Consider the following 24,457-nt stretch of genomic DNA (forward strand, 5'->3'; position numbering starts at 1 on the left):
TATACACAGGTTTTTTTGTTTTGTTTTGTTTTGCTTTTGTCAAGTAAACCTCAATAAATGTGGGGGGGAAAGAGGAGAAGAGCTGAGCTCCTATTCTGGCTTTGTCGGGGCCAGGCACTAGGCCTCTCTGGTCTTCATAGAACTGTAAATCGGGTAGAAGAGTCTCCAACTTCCCTACTCCCAACCCCCAATTCCTAGGGTGTGATGAAGAAATTCCACAGGGCCAAGGTTACTGTAGCGCTGCTTTGCAGCAAGTGTCCCCATGGACACTCCCATAGAAGGGCCCGTGGCTGAGTCCTCCCCATGGGACCCCCAGCAGGGAGCAGGGCCTGGTGCTTGGAGAAGGTCTGCAGAGCAAGCACTGGTTTGATTGGTTTTCCGAGGCTGAAGCTGGGAGAAGGACACAGCACATCTGGAGCCGCAAGGAGCCCAGGGGGACCAGCCCCGCAGTGGTGCGCTCCTGCATCCCAGCACTGAAGGCAGTGGGTGGTACTGCTGTGCTGGTTGTGTGGGTCAGTGCCCCCTGCTTCCACCAGGATGGGATCTCCAGGCCCCAAGTGTCTTCTCAGTGGTTCCTGATGCTAAGATGCCTGCCCCTAAGCCTGGAGAAAAGAGGCTGCAACTTGTAACGTGGGAAAGAAGTTCCCAGCGGTTTTACACAGGATGCCTCCCAGATGGTCCTTCGGACAGAGGATGTGGCGCATGCTGGATATGCCATGGTGGGATCACCTGAGCAGAGGCCCTCACTATGCTGTCTGGGCAGCCCTCAGAGCACTTGGGACCCATGAAGGGTGGGTCTGTATGGCAGGAGTGGAAAGGATGAGAGGCAGTGCAGTGAAGGAGAAAAGGAGAAAAGGGAGGCAGGGAACTTTACTTTGTATGCTCTCCATCCCTCTATGCTCCCATCCATCCTCCGCCGAATTATCACCACCCATCCATCCATCCACCCATCCAACCATCTTCCACCCAATTACCACCCACCCACCCACCCATCCATCCACACATCCATCCATCCATCCTCCACCCAATTACCACCCACCCACCCATCCATCCACACATCCATCCATCCATCCTCCACCCAATTACCACCCACCCACCCACCCATCCATCCATCCACACATCCATCCATCCATCCTCCACCCAATTACCACCCACCCACCCACCCATCCATCCATCCACCCATCCAACCATCTTCCACCCAATTACCACCCACCCACCCACCCATCCATCCACACATCCATCCATCCATCCTCCACCCAATTACCACCCACCCACCCACCCATCCATCCATCCACACATCCATCCATCCATCCTCCACCCAATTACCACCCATCCATCCATCCACCCATCCATCCATCCATCCATCCATCCATCCATCCACCCATCCATCCATCCTCCACCTAATTACCACCCACCCACCCATCCATCCATCCACCCATCCATCCATTCATCCACCCATCCATCCATCCTCCACCCAATTACCACCCATCCACCCACCCATCCATCCATCCATCCAGCCAGCCAGCCAGTGGCTCCTCAGCCCTCATTTTTCTCCTGCTCTGCACCAGTCACTGAATATAACGTCAGGATGCAGAGTCCCCCCAACACTGTAGGTTGGTCCTATTGCACTGGACGCTGTTCTCTAAGGCAGAGCTCCAATCCCAGTCCTCCCTCTCCCCTTGCTTTCCATTGTTTCCTCCTTTACAAGGACCTTTAGGCTCCTGGGGATGCTGGGCCGATGCTCGTGAGGTAGGAAAAGGATGATATGGGTGAGAGGGTGCAGGGCCATGGCATCATTTTGAGGGTCATTTCAGTGTGACGGGCTGGACAGAGTCCCCCTCCCCCCAGATCACAGGGCCTGAGCACCTTCACAGCCTCGACTTTCCTGCGTAGCATGGTCTCCATGTCCTCTGAGAACTTCTTCACCAGCTCCAAGCCATCCACCTCCTGGATCCTCAGATTGGGCTCCACATCCTTGTATTTCTGTGGAGGAGAACATGGGAGAGATGACACCTGCATCGGCACCAGGCGGTTTGGTACCTCCGTCCTCTTGGCCAGCGCATTCACACCGTGAGGCTCTGCTTAATCATCTGGAGGCAGGACAGGCCCCCTCCTCCTCACGTAACCTCCCCACGACCGACAATGGTTGCCTCCTATCACATGTCCTCTCTGTTCCAGGGGCTCTGGACACATTCAGTTAATGTCCTTAAGAGGGAGGAGACTGGGGCTCAGAGGGGTCAATGAACTTGACCAAGGTCACACTGCCAGGTCTCTGAGACTTCTGTACAGCCATGCCTGCCACCTCCCTGGGGCGGCTCATGTGGACTGCGGCTGCCCTGAGCATCAGTTCTTCTCTCCTCCCCTCCCCCACATGCCCACGATGTGCATCCTGTCCAGACCAAGCTCAGCAGTGATGGGTATTGACACTGCCTGACAAACTGTTCAGAGAGCTGGATTCAAATTCACTCTCTGGGCCCAAGGGAGACCATCTTTTCACGGGTGTGTGTGCGTGTGTCAGCAATGTCTAAAGGCTCAGGTCAGCAACCTATTGACCACGTGACCCGAGGCAAGTAACTCAGTCAGTTTCCTCATCTGCAAGATGTGACATTAGCATAGTTTAGAGAATGTTCTAGACTGCATAGACTTAGGGAATGTTTTTACCCCAGTCACATAGGATTGCTCTATGTTTCTCACTGGGGTTACAGGGCACAAATGAGAACACGGAATGAAATGGTGCTTTGCAGAGTAGGAGTGTGGTAGGACAGTGAGTGGGAAGTGGGATTGAGTTGTTGTTGTTATAGTGGCCTGTGGGTGTCCCTGAACCGGGGCGGGGCACCCTGGCTCCGCCTGCTCCCTCCTGTGGGCTGTGGGAAGGGGAGACAGGAAGGAGCTGCATGGTGGTCACATGCTACATGCTGGCATAAAAGCCTGAGAGCTGCTTTTAACATCATTTAGAAAATGGCAAATGTCGTAGTCACCTCATGAATTGTAGTGAAAGTTAGACCCTGAAAATAAAGCTCTCAGCAAATGGTAATAATAGAGAACGGCAAGCTATTATTAAAACTGCTCTGGGAGTTATAAATATCAGAGGGAAATGTAGTTGTTTATAATCTCATAAAAGGACAGGCGAGGTGTCAATCTGCACACAAAGCAATTAACCAAGGGAGTGGGGCTTGCTGGTGCCCCATCCTCTTCATCGGGCCCTGCATCCTGCCCAGGAGCCAGGCGCGGCCCAGACCTGTGCTGGGGCCCCTGTGGTCTGCAGCCCCCAGACATGGCCGGAGCCCTGAGAACCAGAGGTGCGGGAGCTCGCCGATCCAGAGGCCACAGGCCCGCTCATGCTGCCCAAGCAGTGCCTGCAGGACTCACCCCTCCTCCTTCTGCCCCGCCCCTTTCACAGGAGCCAGGCCTGGCCCCCAGCCTGCTGTTTCTGCCCCCACACCCCTCTGTCCCTCACAGCTCCTCCCTCAGTAAATCCCTCTCCTCTGTCAGGTTCCATCTTGACCTCTGCTTCCCCGGGGATCTGAGCTGACACTGTGCTCCTGGCCACCCCACTGACTTGCTCTGTGTTCCGTGTCTGAAGACGAGAAGATTGGATTAGATGATCGCTAAGGCCCCTCACAGCCCGAACATGCAGGGATTCTGGGTCTCTGCTCCCTGGCAGGGCTCCCTGGCTGACCGCACGCAGGCCCTGTGAGCTTCCTGGGAGGTGTTACTCACCTTCTGCAGCAAGAGAGAGCCTGAGTGTTTGGTCACGGTATCATACAGGTTCCTGCCAAAGGTGTCTGCCCACAGCTTCACTCTGCCGGGCCATGAAAGTACATGTGTATACACACACACACACACACACACACACAGACACACACATAGATGCATATGCACACACATGTGTATAGACAAAACAAGTGTCTACATGCATAGACACCACTGATGCACACATGCACAAATACATAGACGCACATGATACGCAGAGACTCGCACACTAACACACATGTACACGCAAACACATACACAATGACACACACCCAGAAGGACACATATGGCAGGGCAGGAGACTGAGGGCCCAGAGCGGGCTGAATGCCCTTGGCTGAAGGATGAGGGGCAGGGGCAAATGAGGCAGAACCAAAGCCTGACCTCAGGCCCCTAAGGGCTGTGGTTTGTGGGCGGGAATGGAGAACAGAGGAGGGGAAGAGGCTGTGGACAGGTCCGGGGCAGGCAGGGAGGACCCTGAGGATAGACACAGGAACTGCCTGGGCACAGCTGCAGCTTCTCAGTGAGTCACTCCCCTCCAGTGTCCCCTGCTCAAGGTCGCTGCAGGCTGCTGCATCCTGCTGAAACTTCAGCGGGAGCGTGCCGTGCAGGGGCAGAGGAAAAGGCTCCCAGCTGCTTCTGCAGAGGGTGGGCCAGGCAGTGAGGGCAGGAGAGGCCACACCTGACCCTGATGCAGGCAGCCTCTGGAGAAACCCTGACCTTTTGTCCGTCCCCAGAAGGATATGGAGATCTCACCATCTGCACAGGCTGGAGGGGCCTGGGGGCAGGCACAGGCTGAGTCTGAGCCTCTCCAGGTGGAGCAAATGGAGTTTGCCCACATGCTCATTTCGAGATCAGCATGTATTCAGCCACTCAACCAATATCTACTCATGTCCTGCATCCCGGGCATTGTGCAGAGTCCTGGAGCCACATCACAGTCTTCACCTTTGTGAGACCTTCCATTAGAGGGACGCCCCTTCATATACAGATAGCATACTACTTGTTTGAAGGGACACCAGTGAGACTTGGGGAGGGGCCGAGGTGGTCAGGGAAGGCTTCCTGGGGGAGGTGGGATCTGAGTTCAGTGTTAGAAGCTGGGGAGAATTTGGGACGAGAGTACAGAAGAACTTTGGGGAGACAAATGTGACTTCTAGGTTTCTAGCTTGGGCGGTTGAGCTGATGAGGTGTTATTAAATAAAATGAATATCAGAAGGATCATGGAAGCAAGTGGGGGAGGGCGGAAGGTGATGAATGTAGCCTGTGATACACAGAATGGGAGGTTTCTGCTGCAGAGCTATGTTGCAGAGTGATGCTGGGCAGGTTGTGCATTGTTCGGCTCCAGAAAGTACCAATCACTTTGTATCTTGAAAGACACAAACTTGAATTTAAAACCTCACATGATGTCCAGGAAAAGCTGCCCACAGGCAATGGATATATGAGCCTAACAGATAGAGGCAGGGCTAAGAGTCATTAGTACATGAATGGCGGTGGAACTTCTGAGCGTAGATGGGCTCTCTCAAGGAGAGAGAGTGGCTGACAAACCCTGGGGAACACCAGCACCAATCTCCGGGGCAGGAGCACCTGGGAAAGACAGAGGTAACAGATGCCCAAGGAGGCCCAGGTGTGCACAGCGTTATGAAAGCTGAGGCATGGAGACTCAAGGAAAAGGGGGAAGCCAGTGTCCGGAGTCCAAAGAGAGAAGTCCAGAAATGTCTACTGGATTGGGCAGTGAGGGTCTTTGATGGCTTGGGTGAGAACAGATTTGGGAGGGCAGGAGAAGCAGGGGCAAGCTTTGGAGGCTGAGGGCTGAGTGGAGGGATGGTGTGGCTTCATAGGAGAGAGAGGGGCTTTGGGGTGGGAAAGAGGAGGGGGTCAAGGTCCTGGGTGGAGACCAGGCGCCAAGGGAGTGGGCAGGTGCAGTGTAGAGAGCACCTTGCTCCCCTCATTTATTGAAAATGTATTTCATAGGTACACCAGAGCCAAGGCTAAACACACACACTCCCAGAGGGGTTGCATAGTAATTTAAATGTATACCAAAGTGTAAATGACTGACACCAGGCCTTCATGACAGGGTGTAGCGCTGGGGCCTGGAGGGAGGCAGAAAGGCTAGGAAGGGAAGACTGAGACCACCAAAGTCCAATTTGACCTGGTTCCTGGTTGCACGAGCCATTCGGTTGATTTAGAACTGCTTACCCTTCCAGAAAGTTAAAACAACTTCCTGACAAATCCTTGGGGAGCCGTAGTAATGTAAATCAGCACAGCTCCCACTCCCAGGCCCCTAATGGCAGCCATTAAACCTGGAAGGAGCGCGCCTGCAGGTGCTCCCTACTCGGATTGTCACCCCACGAGTGTAAGCCTGGCCATCAGGTCAGCTTACAACGGGCAGGTGGTTGGGGAGGGGCAGGCAGGACTCCCAAATGGAAGAGAGGAGGGTGGAGAAAAGGTCTTCACAGCCAGAAAGGGGGCGTGGCCCCCAGGGGCGAGCCGAGGGAGACCGGAGCTGGGAGGCACAGAGGATTGAGGTCTGCCCGGGGGAAGGAAAGGAGGAAGAGAAAAGGGTTTTATGGAGGAGGGGCTGAATTGGATGCTTACGTTTCCAGAGGAATCATGGCCTGCCCCCGCGTGGGGGACAGAGAGGTGCTGGACAGCAGCAGACACAGGATGACTGCAGGCTTCCGCAGCGAGGGCCGCAGGCAGCCGGGCATCCTGCTGCCGGTGGGGCCGGGGCCTGGGTGGGGCCTGGGAGGTCCCGGCTGTGCTCCTGCTGTGGTCAGGATGGTCTCTGCCTGTTGGCCAGATCCTTGGGACGCCCCAAGCCTTCTGCTTTTTTGGGTCCTGGCAAGCCTGGAGTTCCCAGCTTTCAGTCTGGTCTTGTCTGCAATGCTCGTGGGAGAGGGGCTTCTCTCTGTCCCGCAGAGAACAGCTACAGAGGAGCCTCGCCTTGCCCGACCAGCAGGCTTCCAGGAGAGGGGCTGACTGTGGCAGGGAGGCTGTGACAGATGAACCCCTTAATCCTCTGGCCTCTCCTCTAATCCCCCGGCTGACAGCGGGGCAGGGGGGGCGGGGCAGGGGAGGGGATGTTGGCAGGAGTGACCTCGGCAGGATTACTCTGATTTCAGAAGACAGGGCTTGCCCATTCCATGAGGGGTCAGAGCCCACGCTCCTGCTTTAAAAAGGCCGTCCTTCTGGACCCAAGGGGAGGGGGGCACTGTGACACTGGCCCAGGGCAACAGCTGGCGTTTGCCCAGAGCTCTGATTTAAAGAGCTGTCCAATCCTCCCTTTAAACTGCAGAGCGGTCCTGGCAGGTCAGTGTCACCCCTCCCTGTTTTCAGTGCTGTGAGGTCAAGGAGGCTTGGGCACAGGGTTGAGTCTAACTCTGGCTCATGGCTCCAGGCCTGCTGCCTTTGGCTGGTTCAGAGGCAATGCCAGCATCCTATACCCCTTCCACCCCCTTCACCCTCCTCCCCGCCCCCCCGCCCCCCCCCCCCACACACACATCGTAGGCACCTGCTCCTGGTTCCAGTCTAGGGGCATATTTGCCAAGAAGCTGATGAAGCGTCAGGGCCCCTCCCTGCGCAGCAACATGTTCATAGTCTACGCCAGTGGTTCTCAACCTTGGCTGCACACGAGAATCACCTGGGAATCTTTTTAAAATCCTGATTTCTGGGCCTCATCCTCCGGAAATTCTGTTTCTTTGTTATGGGGTGGGGCCACAACATTAGTAACAAAGAAACAGAATTTACGGAGGATGAGGCCCAGAAATCAGGATTTAAAAAAATTCCCAGGTGATTCTCATGTGCAGCCAAGGTTGAGAACCACTGGTCTACGCAAAAGGAACATTGACCACAGCGGGTTAAGACCTCTGTCTCTTTCCATTCCAGCGCTTCCCTGTGTGATTTCCCCTCAGTTGGGTGGCTGTGTGCATTTTGGGGATCCAGCTAAGAGGAAGATGAGTTGGGGAAGCATTTAATTTGGACTTAGTGGGGTTTACTTATGTAGCTCACAGTTACTTCCTTGCATAGACAAGTTACCTCCAGTCATACTGGATAGGAACACTGTTATCACCCACATGCTGATTGGCCCTGCAACAGGACACACAAGTGCAGCATGAGTTCATCAGGTGTGAATGTCTTACAGTGCCCCCTGCTGGAAGCACGTGGAAGAGGAGGAAAAATAAGGTTTGAAATACACTGAGCCAGAAGCTAGTCGGGAAGAGCCTTCCAAAGATCAAACAAGTAACATTGCCAGGTCCTGACTGGGTAGCTAAGTTGGTTGGAGCGTTGTCTGAGATGCCAAGGTGGCTGGTTTGATCCCCGGTCAGGGCACATACAAGAACCAACCAATGAATGCATAAATGAGTGGAGCAATACATCAATGTTTCTTTCTCTCACATTCTCCCTCCTCTCTCTCAAATCTATAAATTAAAAAAACAGAAGAGTGAAAATATATAAAATTGCCAGGAGAGGACTTGGTTCTCTCAAGGCTGGCTAAACAGCTCTCTCCTGTGAGGAAAGCAGCTGATAGTGAATGTGTGTAGTGATGAACATAACAAACATTGTCTTCTCTCCCAGTGGGAATTACACAAGCTGGAATTTGATAAAAATTCTTGTGTTTGTGGGTCCAAATTGGTAACAGTACCACATGAGCACTGTAGGCGATGTCACAGTAAAGCATCCCATGTGACAGAGTGCTTCTTAGTCTGTCGGGGGCCTCGGGTTCCGGCAAAATCTGCTGGTTCCAGCAGAATGGCACGCACAGTTGCCACCAACACAGAGAGCTGTCTGAGGGAGCGAGTGTGCCTGCCGGTGACAGAACTACACACTCAGGGGGAAGCCCATGTTGTCGCGCTAGAGGCGTCTTGTCACACAGTTACTAGTAGGTGGCCCAGTACACGTGGCGGGGTTTTTAAGTGTGTTTGAATTCTTCCTACGGTTGCCTCCATTTCAGATGGATTTTGTACATTTTTCAGAATTACAAGTCATACCAAATTTAGAAAAAGTATTGTAGAGCTGTGCGAGGCAATTAATAAGAATATGTAATTTTCTAGGTTTTGTGATTTTTGTGGTATTTATCTTCTTAAAATTTGTATTTTAGAGTGTTTTTTTCATTCTAAACATTCTCATTTATATCTATTTTTGTATTTGTAACTTGTATTCTTTTTCTTTTATAGATGATTGCCTCCAAATAATGCAAGCTCCCGACCCTGCAGAACCTGGCCCCTGTGCCTCGTTGTAGCGCCTGCTCGTCGAAGTCACTGACTTACCCTAATGTGCTGAGCACAGGAGCTGCCTAGGAAGCTCTACATGCTCACTGTAGTCATTTCACAAACACAGTGGTGGCCTGGGTCCCCCTTCACGCCTCCCCCACCCCTCCAGCCCCTTAGATCTGCTTGGGAAGCCCTCAAAGTTCTTGTAAAGAAAAATGCTGATGTCATATTGGTGAGGAAAGCAATACTATGTCTTTTCAAAGACTGTTAAAGAACGAAAATTCAATCAAGTAAATTTGAAGATCTAATAGGTTTTATTAAATGATTCATGAATTGGGCAGCATCCCATCTCCGGGAGTTGTACAGAATGGAAGGTTTTTATAGGCAGAAACTGGATGGGACAAGAACGTTATTAGTGAATGAGAAGAAAGGATTGTTTCTGGCAAGGTTTCAGGGGTAGGCGGGCGTCTCATCAGGCAGGTTACCTTAGCTTCCTTTGGGGGATGGAGAGGGCTCACAGAGTGGCATCTATCTCATTGGCACAGACCAGAAAGTTCCTGACTAAGATTACGTTCCTGGAGAAGGTGGAAACTGTACTTAGGTCAGGTACTAAGTCTAGGCTCAGTGTCACGGCTTTATATATTCTAGAGGATTTAAGAAACAGATAGACAACAACATAGTCATAGTAGGGGACTTTAAAACCATGCTGACTTCCCTGGATAGATCTTCCAGACAAAACTTACCAAGGAAACAATGACTCTAAAGGACACACTGGATCAGATGGATTTAATTGACATTTATAGAACATTTCACCACAAAGCTGTAGAATATACTTCTCAAGTGCACATGGATGATTCACAAAGATAGATCACATGTTAGGACACAAAACAAGTCTCTACAAGTTCAAAAAGATTGAAATCATATCAAGCACCTTCTCAGATCACAGTGGAATGAAATTCTAAATCAACTCCAGTAAAAACACCCCAAAACATTCAAACACATGGAGACTAAGTAGCATGTTATTAAACAATGAATGGGTTACCAATGAGATCAAGAAGAAATCAAAAACTTCCTGGGAACAAATTAAAATGAATACACAACAACCCTAAATCTCTACAACACAGCAAAAGCAGTCCTGAGAGGGAAGTTCATAGCACTACAGGCATACCTCAAAAAACAAGAAAAATCAACAATAAACTATTTAACCTTACAACTTAAAAAACTAGAAAGAGAACAACTGGAAAAACCCAGAGTAACTAGAACAGCGGTTCTCAACCTGTGGGTTGCGACCCCTTTGGGGGTCGAACGACCCTTTCACAAGGGTTGCCTAAGACCATCAGAAAACACATATATAATTACATTACAATTCATAACAGTAGCAAAATTACAGTTATGACGTAGCAACGAAAATAATTTTATGGTTGGGGGTCACCACAACATGAGGAACTGTATTAAAGGGTCGTGGCATTAGGAAGGTTGAGAACCACTGAACTAGAAGGAAGGAAATAATAAAGATTAGAGCAGAAATAATGACATAGAGATAAATAAATAAATAAGTAAATCCAAGAGCTGGTTCTTTGAAAGGATAAACAACATGAATGAACCATTAGCCAGACTCATCAAGAAACAGAGAGAGAACCCAAATAAATAAAATAAAAAATGAAAGTGGAGAAGAACCACTGACACCACAGAAATACAAAGGATTGTAAGGAAATACTATGAACAACTATATACCAACAAGCTGGATAATGTGGATGAAATGGACAAATTCCTAGAAAAATACAATCTCCCAAAACTGAATCAAGAAGAATCAGAATAGGCCAATAACAACTGATGAAATAGAAGCAGTAATAAAAAAAACTCCCAGCACACAAAAGCCCTGGTCTGGACGGCTTCAGGGGGAGTCTTATGAACCATTCAAAGAACTAACACCTATACTCCTCAAACTATTCCAAAAAATCCAAAAGAAGGAACACTTCCAAGCTCTTTTTATGAGGCCAGCATTAGCCTAATCCCAAAACCAGATAAAGATACTACAAAGAAAGAGAATAACAGGCCAATATCCCTGATGAACATAGATGCTAAAATCCTCAACAAAATATGAGCAAATCAGATGCGGCAATATATCAAAAAGATCATACACCGTGACCAAGTGGGATTTATTCCAGGGATGCAAGGCTGGTACAATATTCACAAATCAATAAACATGATACATCACATAAATTGAAAGATAAAAATCACATGACCATATCAATGGATGCAGAAAAAGCATTTGAAAAAATCCAACAGCCATTTTTGATATAAACTCTCAGCAAAGTGGGAATAGAGGGGGAATATTTCAACATGATAAAGGCCATATGTGAAAAACCTACAGCCAACATCATACTCAATGGGCAAAAACTAAAACCATTTCTCCTAAGAGCAGGAACAAGACAGGGATGTCTGCTTTCACCACTCTTATTCAACATAGTGCTGGAAGTCCTATCCACAGCAATCAGACAAATTGGAAAGGAGGAAGTAAAATTTTCATTATTCACAGGTGGCGTGATATTGTACATAGAAAACTCTAAAGACTCCACCAAAAAACTACTAGATTTAATAAATTAATTGGGCAATGTAGCATTTCACAGTACAGCAGTAAGAGGGGCTAGTCTTAACATGCTACAATTAGTAGAGCCAAGAATGCATACATAGCAAGTATAGCATAAAATACATATATTTTAGAGTTACTTAAAAGGCATTTTTCTCTGTACAATGGTTAGGGCACATTTGTAGGGTGCCATACCTTGATAGGTCTTGTTCAAGAAAAAAACCACAGGAACAAAATGGAGTCACTTGTGCTAAAGCCGTGACACTGAGCCTCTAGACCTAGTACCCTGCTGCTTTTCACAGCCAGATGTTATGTGAGTACCCTTCTCCGTTCTGGTGCTCTCTGCTTGGGGGCCCAGGTTGGGGATTAGACCCCAGAGTTCTCAGTGGGAACCCCCACAGCTGAGATATCTGGAACTTTAGTTGCTGTCTGTGGGAGCCTGGCCAGTCCTTTCCAGCCTTTGCCACTCTTACCACTCTATGTCAGCGGTTCTCAACCTGTGGTAGCGACCCCTTTGGGGGTCGAACGACCCTTTCACAGGGGTCGCCTAAATACATCCTGCATATCAGATATTTACATTATGATTCATAACAGTAGCAAAATTACAGTTTTGAAGTAGCAACGAAAATAATTTTATGGCTGGGGGTCACCACAACATGAGGAACTGTATTAAAGAGTCGCGGCACTAGGAAGGTTGAGAACCACTGCTCTATGTGGTCTCCACTTTCCATCCTCGGTTATGAGGGTTCTCTCCAGCGAGTCTTCTGTTGATTATTCAGGCCGTTTTTCTGTATTTCAGTTGTAATTCTAGTTTAGTCTGTGCAGCATCCACTTAGTCCGCTGCCATTTTTAATCTCCTATATTTTACAATGTTTTGACACCTTGACAATCTTCTAATTGGGGACAGACTGCACCTCCCTGGGCTTGCCAATTCTTAGAGGAAACAAAGGACCCAACCAGAAACATGCCTTCATATGCAAACTAACTATCCTGAGCCATCCCTCCACTATCTGATCTGTGTACACCAGGAAGCAATATTCCTCTGCCTTACTCCTATCAGGGTGGGTCAGGCAGCTAGGGGACACCCCTACAGTTAATATCCTGCTGAAATGATTCAAAGGAGATAGTCCTAGGGGGCAGAAACCCCAGCAAAAGGCTTTAGTCTTGGTTTTCCCCTGCTCCTGTTCTCTCCCTCCGGACCACCGAGAGGCTTCCCCATGTGGCCCTGTGTGGTGGGCTGTGCCTCCTGTTTCTAGGACCTGTGAGTATAATAAACTTTGTTTCCTAGCCTCTCCAGTTCTGCCTCCTGTAGCTACACCTGACTGTCTCATAAAATAACATGGAACTCATACACGCACTCATGGCTTTGGAGACGTCTCTTTATACTGTACCTACAACTTGGAATGGTTTTCCCCTCATTTTACTTGCCCTTCAGACTCTACATATCTTTCAAGGACCAGTTAAAATGCCACTTTTTACGTGGAGTTTTCCCAGATCATGTCATTCAAATTAATTATTCTTTCCATTGAACTCACCATCTATTAGTATTTAGAACTTACTTTCTCCTTTCTCAATTTTTACAGTTAAGTCAACTTCTCCCACAACAGTGTTACTTGTTGAGGTCGAAACAATGTTCTGTTCATCATTATGCTCCCACAGATGGGTTCTTACAGTGTTGACAAGAAGTGCAGATATTCAATCAAATATGTTATAGACATAATGTCAATTGCTCCAACTGTGAGGTAAACAACAGAAGAAATTATTCTTTCTGCCATTAACAGCCAGATGATGTAATGTAACCTGTATGATCATGGTACTGCTCTGGCCTAAATCCTTCTTATTTTCTCATTACCTAGTATCTATGAACCTGTAGACTCTTAAAATATATATATATATTGATTTTAGAGAGGAAGGGAGAGAGAGGAAGACATAGAAATATCAATAATGGGAGAGAAACATTGATTGGCTGCCTCCTGCACGCCCCCTCACTGGGATTGAGCCCACAACCCAGGCATGTGCCCTGACTGGGAATCCAACCACTGAGCAAGGCCTGCCAGACTCAGATGATTCTTTTAGTTCAATATCTTCTACTCCCACTGCCCCCTACAAATATTTGAAACTCCTACCAAACAGAAAAACAATCTTGCTTCCAATTTTACTCTGCCGCCAGTTTTAATCTCTCGAAAAGAAACTTTTCTTTAATGTCCCACTTATTTCCTGCCGGACCTCTGTCTCACAGCTGGCCTCCCTGCCTCTGCTCTTGCCTCTCTTCAGTCTTTCTTTTTGTTGTTGTTAATCCTCACTGAAGGATATTTTTCCATTGATTTTTAGAGAGAGTAGAAAGATAGGGGAGAGACAAAGAGAGAAATACTGATGTGAGAGAGACACATCGATTGGTTGCCTCCCCCCCCCCCCCGCCCCCCACCTTGACTGGGAATTGAGCCTGCAACTGAAGTATGCTTTTGACCGGAATCAAACCTGAGACCCTTCAATCTACAAGCCAATGCTCTAACCACTGAGAAACCAGCTAGGGCCTTCAGTACATTCTTAAAACAGTGCAGACTAAAATGTAAGTCAGACCATGTCACTCCTCTGCTTGGAAGCCCACTGTGGCTGCCCAACTTACTTAGAGTAAAAGCCAAAGTTTCTACCACAGTCCACAAAGCTCAACACGATCAGGGCCTGGCTCCTCCCTTGCCTGTCTCCTGCTCCTGCCCTTGCCCCCCCAACAGCAGCTCCTTGCTGCTCCTTGAGCATCCTAGGCCTGCTTCCACCTCAGGGCCTTTGAGCTGGCAGTTTCCTGTGGCTCTGCCTGCCCTGCTGTCCCTGAGTAGCTGGCTTCCGCATTTCCACCAGGTCTCTGTCAATTAGGGTCCCTAGCCGGAAGAAAGGGTAAACCTGAATTGGGTGACTTGAGAAAAGTTTAATAAAGGGGCTATTTACAGAGGTATGGGCAGGGCATGGTACTGCTCTGGCACAGGGACAGAGCAGTATCCTGGCTGGAAACAGCAGGAGTCACCCTGGGCCTTAGAGAAAGTCACGGGGCCGGAGAGAGGGAGCTATTTGGAGAGAGCTGTCCCACAGGAATGCCGCCAGCCGGTGGTGACCCCACCCCGAGTGGGCTGGAGGATTGTGTCCCCACTCCTCCTCCTCTCTCTGAGCTCCTGCTGGTGCTCACATCTGTTAAAGCCACGGAGCCTGTGAGAAGAAGCCCATGGATAGAGCACCCAGGTTCACCTCCCGGGCTGAGGGGGCAGAGAGCTAATTTGAGAGCAGATGGAAGACATCCAGCATGAGATCTTCACCCAAAAAGTCACCTTTTACGATGAAAATGCTCTGAAATTAGATAGCGGTGGTGCACAACTTTGTGAATGTACTGAAAACCACTGCATTGTACACTTGAACATGGTGAGTCACACATATCTTTTATTTATTTACTAGAGGCCCGGTGCACAAAAATTTGTGCACTTGGGGGGTCCCTCAGCCCGGCCTGTGCCCTCTCGCAGTTTGGGACCCCTCGGGAGATGACCACCTGCTGGCTTAGGCCTGCTCCCTGGGGGATTGGGCCTAAGATGGCAATCAGACATCCCTCTGGCAGCCCGGCAGCCCTCGGGGGATGTCCACTTGCCAGCAGGGAGCAGGCCTAAGCTGCAGTCGGACATCCTTAGCGCTGCTGAGGAGGCAGGAGAGGCTCCCGCCACCACCGCTGTACTGGCAGCCATCAGCCTGACTTGTGGCTGAGCAGAGGTCCCCCATGTGGGAGAGCACTGACCACCAGAGGGCAGCTCCGGCATTGAGCGTAGCAGAGGTATGATTAATTACCCTTTTTGTCTTTTATTAGATAGGATTTATTTATTTATTTATTTATTTTTAATCTGCACCCGAGGATATGTTTTTATTGATTTTTTTAGAGAGAGAGGAAGGGAGGAAGAAAGAGAGAAACATCGATATTAGAGAGAAACATTGATTAGTTGCCTCTTGTACATGCTCTGACTCAAGATCAAACCCACAACCTAGGTATTTGCCCTGACTGGGAATCAAACCCACAACCTTTTGGTGTACTGGACAATGCTCCAACTAACAGAGCCACCCGGCCAGGGCACATTTCTATGTTTTAAAAATGCCTTTTTAACATCGCTGTTTCAATGATGAAGACTTGCCTGGCTGTGCGATATAAAAATTCACCTGGCCGCAACATTTCACATCCCTCTTCCCAGCATCTTTTTTTCCCTTAGTGGTTGCCATTAAACATAGCATATACAGTATTTTCCTTATGTCGTGTGCTCATGTCCCGTCTCCTCCACTAGAGTGTAACTTCTGTGAGGGCAGGGACTACAGCCTGATTGGTTCCCTCCAAAAGCAGTGCCCAGCACAAGTAGAATGGACGACTGGCTGAAGGTGGAGTCACTCTGGTTGGAGGTGAGGGTGGGGGCTCGGGCCAACTCATACCTGTTCCCACTCCTCCCAGGGCCTTTGGACAGTTGCCCAGGGCTCTGCACTCAATCTGGAAACCACCACATAGCCATGGAAAGGCATTCCTTTTCCCTTCATTTTGCAAATGTGTCTTGGGCGGTTCATTCCTCTTCAGATGACAAAAAGGACATCCCAAAGGGCATCCACAATATTTGCACACAGGCTCATAGCAGCACTAGGCACAATAACCAAAGCTGGAAGCAGCCCAACTGTTCATGGAGGAGCCATTGAATGGATAAGCAGAATGGGGTCTATTAAAAAGACTTAAAAAGAGGGAATTCTGACACATGCTGCAATGTGGAGAAACCTCGGGGGCATTATGAAATAAGCCAGTTACAAAAGGACAAATACTGCATGATTCTACATATATGATTTGCCTAGAATAGTCAAATTTATAGAAACAGAAAGTAGAATGGTGATGGCCAGGGGCTGGGGAGTTAGTGTTTAACGGGGACAGTATCAGTTTGGGAAGATGAAAAGGTTGTGATGATTGGTTGCACAGCAATGTGAATGTACTTTACACTCAGAAATGAACTGTATACTTAGGTTTAATGGTAAATTTTTACATTTTTTTAAAAGTGGGGAAAAGAAGAGGAGTGTGGACTCCTGCTATGTCTCCCAGAGGTGGCCTCCCATTTTTAAAACTTCCATTGCTACACAATCCCAGTCCTGGATGGATTCCAGAGTTTGAAAGGGAGAGGAAAGGTTTAGATTTCGAATGTCTTTAATCATGGTTCAGACAAGTTTTCCTCTTAACGAGGGAGAGGAAGGGAGAAATGAGGCCACTGAGCAAAATGCTGTGTTCTAACACACACACACCGCCTCCAACCCCACGCATACACCCTCCCCGCCAACCACAAAGAAACACAGCTTGGATACAGGTGACAACTCAGGCATCTGCTGAGTGTCAACCTAGATTTGCGGTCGCGGTTGCTGGAGGGACATAAGGCCCCTGGCTTGTCCCTTCTGCCTGGAGAGTCTGAGGCACATCAAAGCCCCAGGCAGAAATTAGAGGCAGCCAGGCAGGCAACTGGCTGCCCGGAGAGGGCCCTGTGGGGCTTGCTGGGTCTATAAATACCTGGAGGGTAACTTGTTAGAGGAAGTGTGTGTGTGTGTGTGTGTGTGTGTGTGTGTGTGTGTGTGTGTGTGTCTGGAAAGGGAGGGTGGACATGAGGCAGGGAGAAAAGGGAAGAGGAGGCTCTGAGGGGTTTGGGAGCTGGGGGAGGCCGAGGGAGGGGTAAAGGAGTTGGTGAATTTGCACAGCTGTCTGCATCGCTCTCTAGCTCACAGCCCAGGAGGAATGTGGAGAAGCCTCAAGAAATTCAAGTTTCAAGGAACTGGCTTTGAGAGAGAAGGCCAGAGGAAGTGCCTGCTGACAGGTGCCAGCCACAAGCCAGTCATCTCCCCACTTGACCAGTAAGTGAGCCAGGCTCATGTGCTCCTGGCCCTAGAAACCCCCCTCATACACACAGGGAAATGGGGACAGTGTGGCAATTTGACAGTGGCTATGCCAGAGGCTGACCAACATCTACGGGGACAGCAGCTTCACTGGGGGTCTGGACGAGGAACACAAAGGCTCTGTTCTCAGATCCGGTCCAAGTCTCAACCATGTGGGCTGGGAGCTGTGGCACCGGGGTGGGGGGGTGGGAGGGGGGAGGGGGGAGCTCCAGAAACTGCTGGGGAGGACAGAGTACCCACCTGGGAAAGAGGCCTGGCATTGGGTTTCAGCTCTGCCTTTAACTGGAGGTGACTTTGGGCCAAGTACTTCCCTCTCTGGGCCTGTTTCTTCATTGTAGGCTGGAGGGGCTAACTTGGACCGGGCTGCCCTTGACCTCTTGCCCCACTGCAGATGGCCTCTCTCTCAGCCCTGGAGAATCCTGATTCTCTTTTGAGGGGCTATCCATGTGACTAGGGCCAGAGAGGGGATACCAGCAGCTCAGGGAACAGGGGCTACTGCACTTGATTTAATATGAAGACAAGCCTGTATGTGTCCTCTTTGCAATCTCAAGTATACTAGTAATTTGCTTAACAAACTCTTTATAGGCAATAAGAGAGCTCAGCTGTGGTGTCCAAGTTTCTGGATTTGAACTCTAGTATGATTTCTTCCTAACTCTGTTGTCCAAAGCATCTCATTTTCTTATCTGTGAAATAGGGCAATGCCACCTTTGTGTCAGGCAGGCATTCAGCTGCAAGTAACAGGAAACCCAATTAACAAGATAATGACCTGTTAACACAGAGCCAGGGCCTGGAGTCAGCAGTTGCTGGTCTTGGTTCAAAGCTCAGTGAGGCCCCAGAGGTCCAGGTGCCCACTCTTTCTCCCCTTCCCTCCTTGGCATGCTGTCACCTCATTGTCACAGGATGGCTGCTGCCATTCTAAACTTTGCATCCGATGCGGAGAAAAAGGAACCCTCGTGCATGGCTGGTGGGAATGCAGACTGGTGCAGCCACTGTGGAAGATAGTATGGAGCTTCCTCAAAAAGTTAAAAATGGAACTTCCATTTGACTCAGTAATTCCACTTCTAGGACTATATCCCAAGAAACCAGAAACACCAATCAGAAAGGATATATGCACCCCTATGTTCATAGCAGCACAATTCACCATAGCTAAGATTTGGAAATAGCCTAAGTGCCCATCAGTAGACGAATGGATTAAAAAACTGTGGTACATCTACACAGTGGAATACTACACTGCTGTAAAAAGGAAGAAATGCTAGCCATTTGCAACAGCATGAATGGACCTGGAGAGCATTATGCTAAGCAAAATAAGCCAGTCGGAGAAAGATAAATATCACTTGATCTCAATCCTTTGTGAAATATAATGAACAATATAAACTGATGAACAAAAAGAGAGCCAGAGGAAAAAAAATATTTTAGAATATAATAGAAGTAATCCTGTTATTTGCAGATTTTTAATATTTCCGACAACTACTATGATATTATACTATGTTAGTACAGTTTTGGTAATAATATTATATTTAAAATCTTTTTTTCTTGAAATATTAATGTTTATTACATGTAACATTATGTTTAAAATAATTTTTCTTTTAATAAAAACATTAAAAACAAATAAAAAAAATAAACTTTGCATCCGAGTTCAAGGTAGGGGAAAGGAGAAGGGCCATGCTCGATGTTTCTGTTCTTTTTTAGAGTGAAGGTACAGCCTTCACTCACTCACCACCTCTGCCAGCAAACCTGTGTTTCTGACCCACTGGCCAGAGTAGACCATGTTGTCCCATGAGCTGCAAGATTGGCTGGAAAATGTAGAAAGGACATCCCACCTGGTCTAATCATGATGTCCTGCCTGGGGCTGGTGGTTGTTATCAAGGACAAGCAGGAACAATGTAGCAGGATACAAAATTAACACTCAGAAATCTATGGCCTTTTTATACACCAATAATGAACTCACAGAAAGAGAAACAAAAAACAATCCCATTTATCATTGCACCAAAAAAAATTAAGATACCTAGGAATAAACTTAACTAAGGAGATAAAAGACCTGGACTCAGAAAACAAGACATTGAAAAAGAGATAGAGGAAGACACAAACAGATGGAAGAACATACCATGTTCATGGATTGGTAGAATCAACATCATTAAAATGTCCATACTACCCAAAGCAATCTATAGATTCAATGCAATCCCCATTAAAATACCAATGGCATACTTCAAAGATTTAGAACAAACTCTCCAAAAATTTATCTGAGATAAAAAAAAAAAAAAAGATCCCGAATAGCCACAGCAATCCTGAGAAAGAAGAACAAAGTTGGAGGGATCACAATACCAGATATCAAACTATATTACCAAGCCACGGTTCTCAAAACTGCATGGTACTGGTACGAACAGACATATAGACCAATGGAACAAAACAGAGAACCCAGAAATCGACCCAAGCCATTATGCTCAATTAATATTTGACAAAGGAGGCAAGAGCATACGATGGAGTCAAGACAGTCTCTTCGATAAATGGTGTGGGTAAATTTGGTCAGATACATGCAAAAAAATGAAGCTTACACCATAAACAAAAACAAACTCAACTTACACCATACACAAAAACAAACTCAAAATGGCTAAAGGACTTAAATGTAAGACAGGAAACCATAAAAATCCTACAATATTCCATAGGCAGCAAAACAGCAGACATATGTTGTAGCAATATCTTTACAGACACAGCTCCTAGGGCAATGGAGACTAAGGAGAAAATAAACAAATGGGACCACATCAAAACAAAAAGCTTCTGCACAGCAAAAGAAACCATCAACAAAACAAGTCCACTACAAGGGAGAACATATTTGCCAATGATATTTTTGATAAGGGTTTAATCTCCAAAATTTACAGAGAACTCATACAACTTAACAAAAGCAAGATAAAAGATCCAATCAAAAATGGGTTGGACCTAAATGCCGGGGTCCAACCCCAGCAGGTCCAGGGGTTCCCAAAGGCGTAGACGGAGTCGGTGAAGAAGGAAGGACACGGAGACAGTGTTCAGTTGATCAGCAGCCTAGCCAGGATCTCTAGCCAGGATCTCCAGCCAAGTTCTGGTCTGGATCTCCAGAGAGGTTCTGCTGTTTATTGTCTTGTTACATCCGTATTTATACCAGTTGATTTTAATCCTGTCAATTTCTATTACAAAGGCTAGGGCGTTTCTTATCTCCATTCCAGGGAGTAAAGATTATGTAGCTTAAGCATGATTGTTTGTAGTGATTAAGTACCCGCCTGGCACTTAGTTAAGGAGTTTCATCCCCTCCCTGACTTCAGGGAAAAATTCCTACCTGGGGAAACAACCTTTCTAGGAGAGGTGACCTTGGTTAAAACACACAGTGCTAAGGGGAGCAAACATATTAAGAACAGTATGCTATATAGGCCAGGTCCCTTGAAACATATGCTGTGCAGATGTTTCTTTCCTGCAGTGACTGTGTCAAGCAGCAAGGATGGACCGGCTTCCGGCACCTAAATAGACACTTTTTTGAAAGAGGACATACAGAAGGCCAAGAGACATATGAAAACATGCTCAAAGTCACTAATCATCTGAGAGATGCAAATCAAAACAACAATGAGATACCATCTCACACCTGTCAGAATGGCTCATCAACAAATCAACAAGTGCTGGCGAGGATGCAGAGAAAAAGGAACCCTCGTGCACGGCTGGTGGGAATGCAGACTGATGCAGCCACTGTGGAAGACAGTATGGAGCTTCCTCAAAAAGTTAAAAATGGAACTCCCATTTGACCCAGTAATTCCACTTCTAGGACTATATCCCAAGAAACCAGAAACACCAATCAGAAAGGATACATGCACCCCTATGTTCATAGCAGCACAATTCACCATAGCAAAGATTTGGAAACAGCCTAAGTGCCCATCAACAGATGAGTGGATTAAAAAACTGTGGTACATCTACACAATGGAATTCTATGCTGCTATAAAAAGGAAGGAGCTTTTACCATTTGCAACAGCATGGATGGAACCGGAGAGCATTATGCTAAGTGAAATAAGCCAGTCAGAGAAAGATAAATATCACATGATCTCACTCATATGTGGTATATAATGATCAACATAATTTGAATAACAAGAATAGATCCAGAGACAAATAGCAGGGAAGGGTTAGGGTTAGAGAGCAACCAAAGGACTTGTATGCATGCATATTAGCATAACCAATGGACACAGACACTGGGATGGTGGGGGTTTGCCAGGGGTGGGAATGGCTGGGGAGGGGGGTCAAGTGGGGAAAAAGGAGACATATGTAAAACTTTAGAAAATAACAATAATAATAAAAAGGACAAGTGACTAGCAAGAGACTAGTGTTATGTGTGCAGCAGGTTTGCCTCATTCCCTCTAATAGTAAATAAGATTCTGGGTGTAAACAGAATCAGGACGTGGCACCCAAAACATTCTCTAATATTATTTGCATATAAATTCTCTTCCTACATAAGGATTGATGGGCAAACCTTTATTCCCAGGACACTTGAAGGGGAGCTGGCAAAGGCATGGCTCTCTTCTTTAGACGACCCGACTGTAGGGCCCATGGTTTCTGGGAGCCTTTTCCTGGCCTTCGTAGCTTGACCCGCACCCAGGTAGGGCTCCGAAGACCTGGCTTCGCACCCTCGCCTGATACTAATCCCCTGCACGACGGGGGCCTTTCATCTCTTCATTTTGTCATCTGTGTGCAGTAATGTATATGGTTCTTATAGGACAGGACCATACAAGATGGTGATGTGAGGGCATGATGTTCTATGCAAATGCAAGACATTTAAGTCCTGTGGGAAGGAGCAAGGCGCCCACCTCGGGGAGCACAGTGGTTGGGGTGGGGAAGTAAGCACACACATGCGCACACACCCTGCCAGGTCCCACTTCAAACACACATATGTAGCAAGTGCCGGTGAATGGAAATTACACATTAAACATGTAAATTGTCCGCCAGAGTGGGCCCCGCTGGCACAGTGTAAAGGGCTTGTAAAGGACACGGGCAGGGCTGGGGCTGAGGTCGGCGGCCTTTGCAAAGGGGTCTTGGCAATTCTCATCACGTCAGGCCAACAGGAAGTTCCCAGGGCTCTCTCTCCGTGTGGAAATGTGTAAACTGTGACAACCCCCAATGTCCTCTAGAGGTGGCTCTCTCCGCGAGGACCACATCGCTACAGAAACTACTTCTGAGTCGCTGTCACTCCCAGTGTCCCACCTCCTTCTGACACTCTGGAGGCTGTGACTGAGCCCTGAGACCCTGAGGAGGAAAACAGGGGAAGCAGCGGGTCTGAGCGGCACCCCAGGGAGAGGCCTCTGGGTGCCCCAGGAGGTCAGAGAAGGAGGAAGCCCTTAGAAATCAGCTGTCTACTTCACCTTGAACTTGTTCCTCTGCAGCCACGAAAGGTCAGACCCCTGAAGGCTGGGGGCAGCCTGCTTGTCTAGTGTCCACCCAGAAATGTCAGAAGGAGCACCTGGCCAGGCAGCCAAGATTGGAGTGGAAATAGTCCCGCAGGCTACACCATTGCGCATGTCTGAAAAATAACGTGAGCTTAAATTTAGAATCATCCAGCTGTATCCTGGCAATGTGGTTCTCAAAACCCAGCCCTGTCGTTAAAAATACTGGGGCCCATGCCAGCTAGAATGAAGTGTTGGAAGCCAGTGCTGAAACGTAGCAATGTTCAGCAAGTAGCACTGGTGCTCAACCCCGCAGGCCACCGAGGGCTGGAGGAATGGGGGTGAAAGCAATTAGGAGCAAGAGGCGCTGGCCCGGCAGGTAGCAGACTGCATCCTCGGAGAGCCGGCCAGGTTCTGTGAGGAAGCCTGGTCCAGCTGGAAGCTTGCTCAGAAGTTGCAGCTCAGTGCTTCCCAGGGACAGCATTCCAGGAAGGCCAGAAAGGCTGTGGCTGGCTCCCAGGGTCAGCATTGTCCAGGGCGAACAGCGAGGAGCCCTGGCAGGAGCCGGGTCTGCTGGCCAGGGTGTTCTGGAAGCCATCTGTGAGGAAAACGCTGCCTCACCAACCTCACTGATGTGCAACTCAAATGAGCCCCCCGGACCTCAGGAAGCTCTCCTCTCCTCCCCGCTGAGGGGAATTACAGGAGTGATGCAAAGCTCTGTCAGTTTCCGCCGGTGAAGAAACTGGACCAGCACTTCGGGAGCGGTCCCTGGCACTCATCAGCGGATGCTCCTTCCTCCAAGGGACAGCCCTTGGCTCCAGTCCACAATCCACTCAGAGGATCGGGGAAGGGGCTCCTGCCTCTACCTTGGGACACAAAGTCCCAGGTCATGTGACAAATGAGAGTTGGAGTCGCTCTGTTTTGGACTCTCAGTTTCCTCCTCAGTAGAATGGAGGGCAGTGATACCCACAGGTGCCAGGAGCTGAGACAAAGCCCATTACGCTGCTGGCACACGACACACTCACGAATGCTGTGGCCATCGTGCTTCTCCTCATCACTGCCAGCACCCCCACACCGTGGACCAGTCACCCCGAGGCAGGGCTGCCTGCAGCCGCAGCCCTGGAGGTGGGGGCGGCGACGTCTGTGCAGCCGTCCCTCTGCGTGCGTCAGCAGCTATTCTGGAGCAGCCGAGTGAGAGCTGGAGTTAGGAAACCAAAGTTACTGGATCGGATGAGTCCCCAAAGCAGATTTTGGAACCATGGCTGGACCTACACTCAACTGGAGGTTCATCCCTCCCAGCCAGATAGACATCTTGATAATGGTTTGCTCAGACCCCTCGTCTGTCTGAGTGACCACTGACCTCTGGGCTCCCTGGGCTCCATCCTTCTATTTCACAGCCTCTGCTGGGTCCCTTGAGGAAGCCGCACTTTCTTTGCAAACCATCCTCGGGAACCTCCCTCCTCATTTTCTCCCCTCCCCAACACCGTTCACTTCTGCTAGTCCCCTCTCCTCTCTCCTCTTCTCTTGTTTCTCAATTACTCTTCATCACTTGCCCACACTCAGCAAACCTCTGTTGAGCACCTCCTCTG

General features: G+C 48.6%; 1 protein-coding gene across 3 annotated transcripts in view; it reads right to left on the reverse strand.

Annotated features, from left to right (window-relative positions):
- Window positions 1–6,731, reverse strand: part of CACNA2D4 (calcium voltage-gated channel auxiliary subunit alpha2delta 4) — a 111,673-nt gene extending 104,942 nt beyond the window's left edge. For all 3 annotated transcript variants that reach the window (XR_009451287.1, XM_059683963.1, XM_059683962.1), the window contains exons 1-3: window positions 6,343–6,731; window positions 3,721–3,802; window positions 1,867–1,983 (exon numbers count right to left, since the gene is read on the reverse strand). Coding sequence is in view for 2 of the 3 variants with exons in the window: in XM_059683963.1 (XP_059539946.1) it covers window positions 1,867–1,983; window positions 3,721–3,802; window positions 6,343–6,455 (312 nt within the window). In the remaining variant the exon portion in view is untranslated. The remainder of the gene's footprint in view (window positions 1–1,866; window positions 1,984–3,720; window positions 3,803–6,342) is intronic.
- Window positions 6,732–24,457: the final 17,726 nt, after the last annotated feature.

This window comes from Myotis daubentonii, chromosome 2 (assembly GCF_963259705.1).
Source record: "Myotis daubentonii chromosome 2, mMyoDau2.1, whole genome shotgun sequence".
Taxonomy (NCBI): domain Eukaryota; kingdom Metazoa; phylum Chordata; class Mammalia; order Chiroptera; family Vespertilionidae; genus Myotis; species Myotis daubentonii.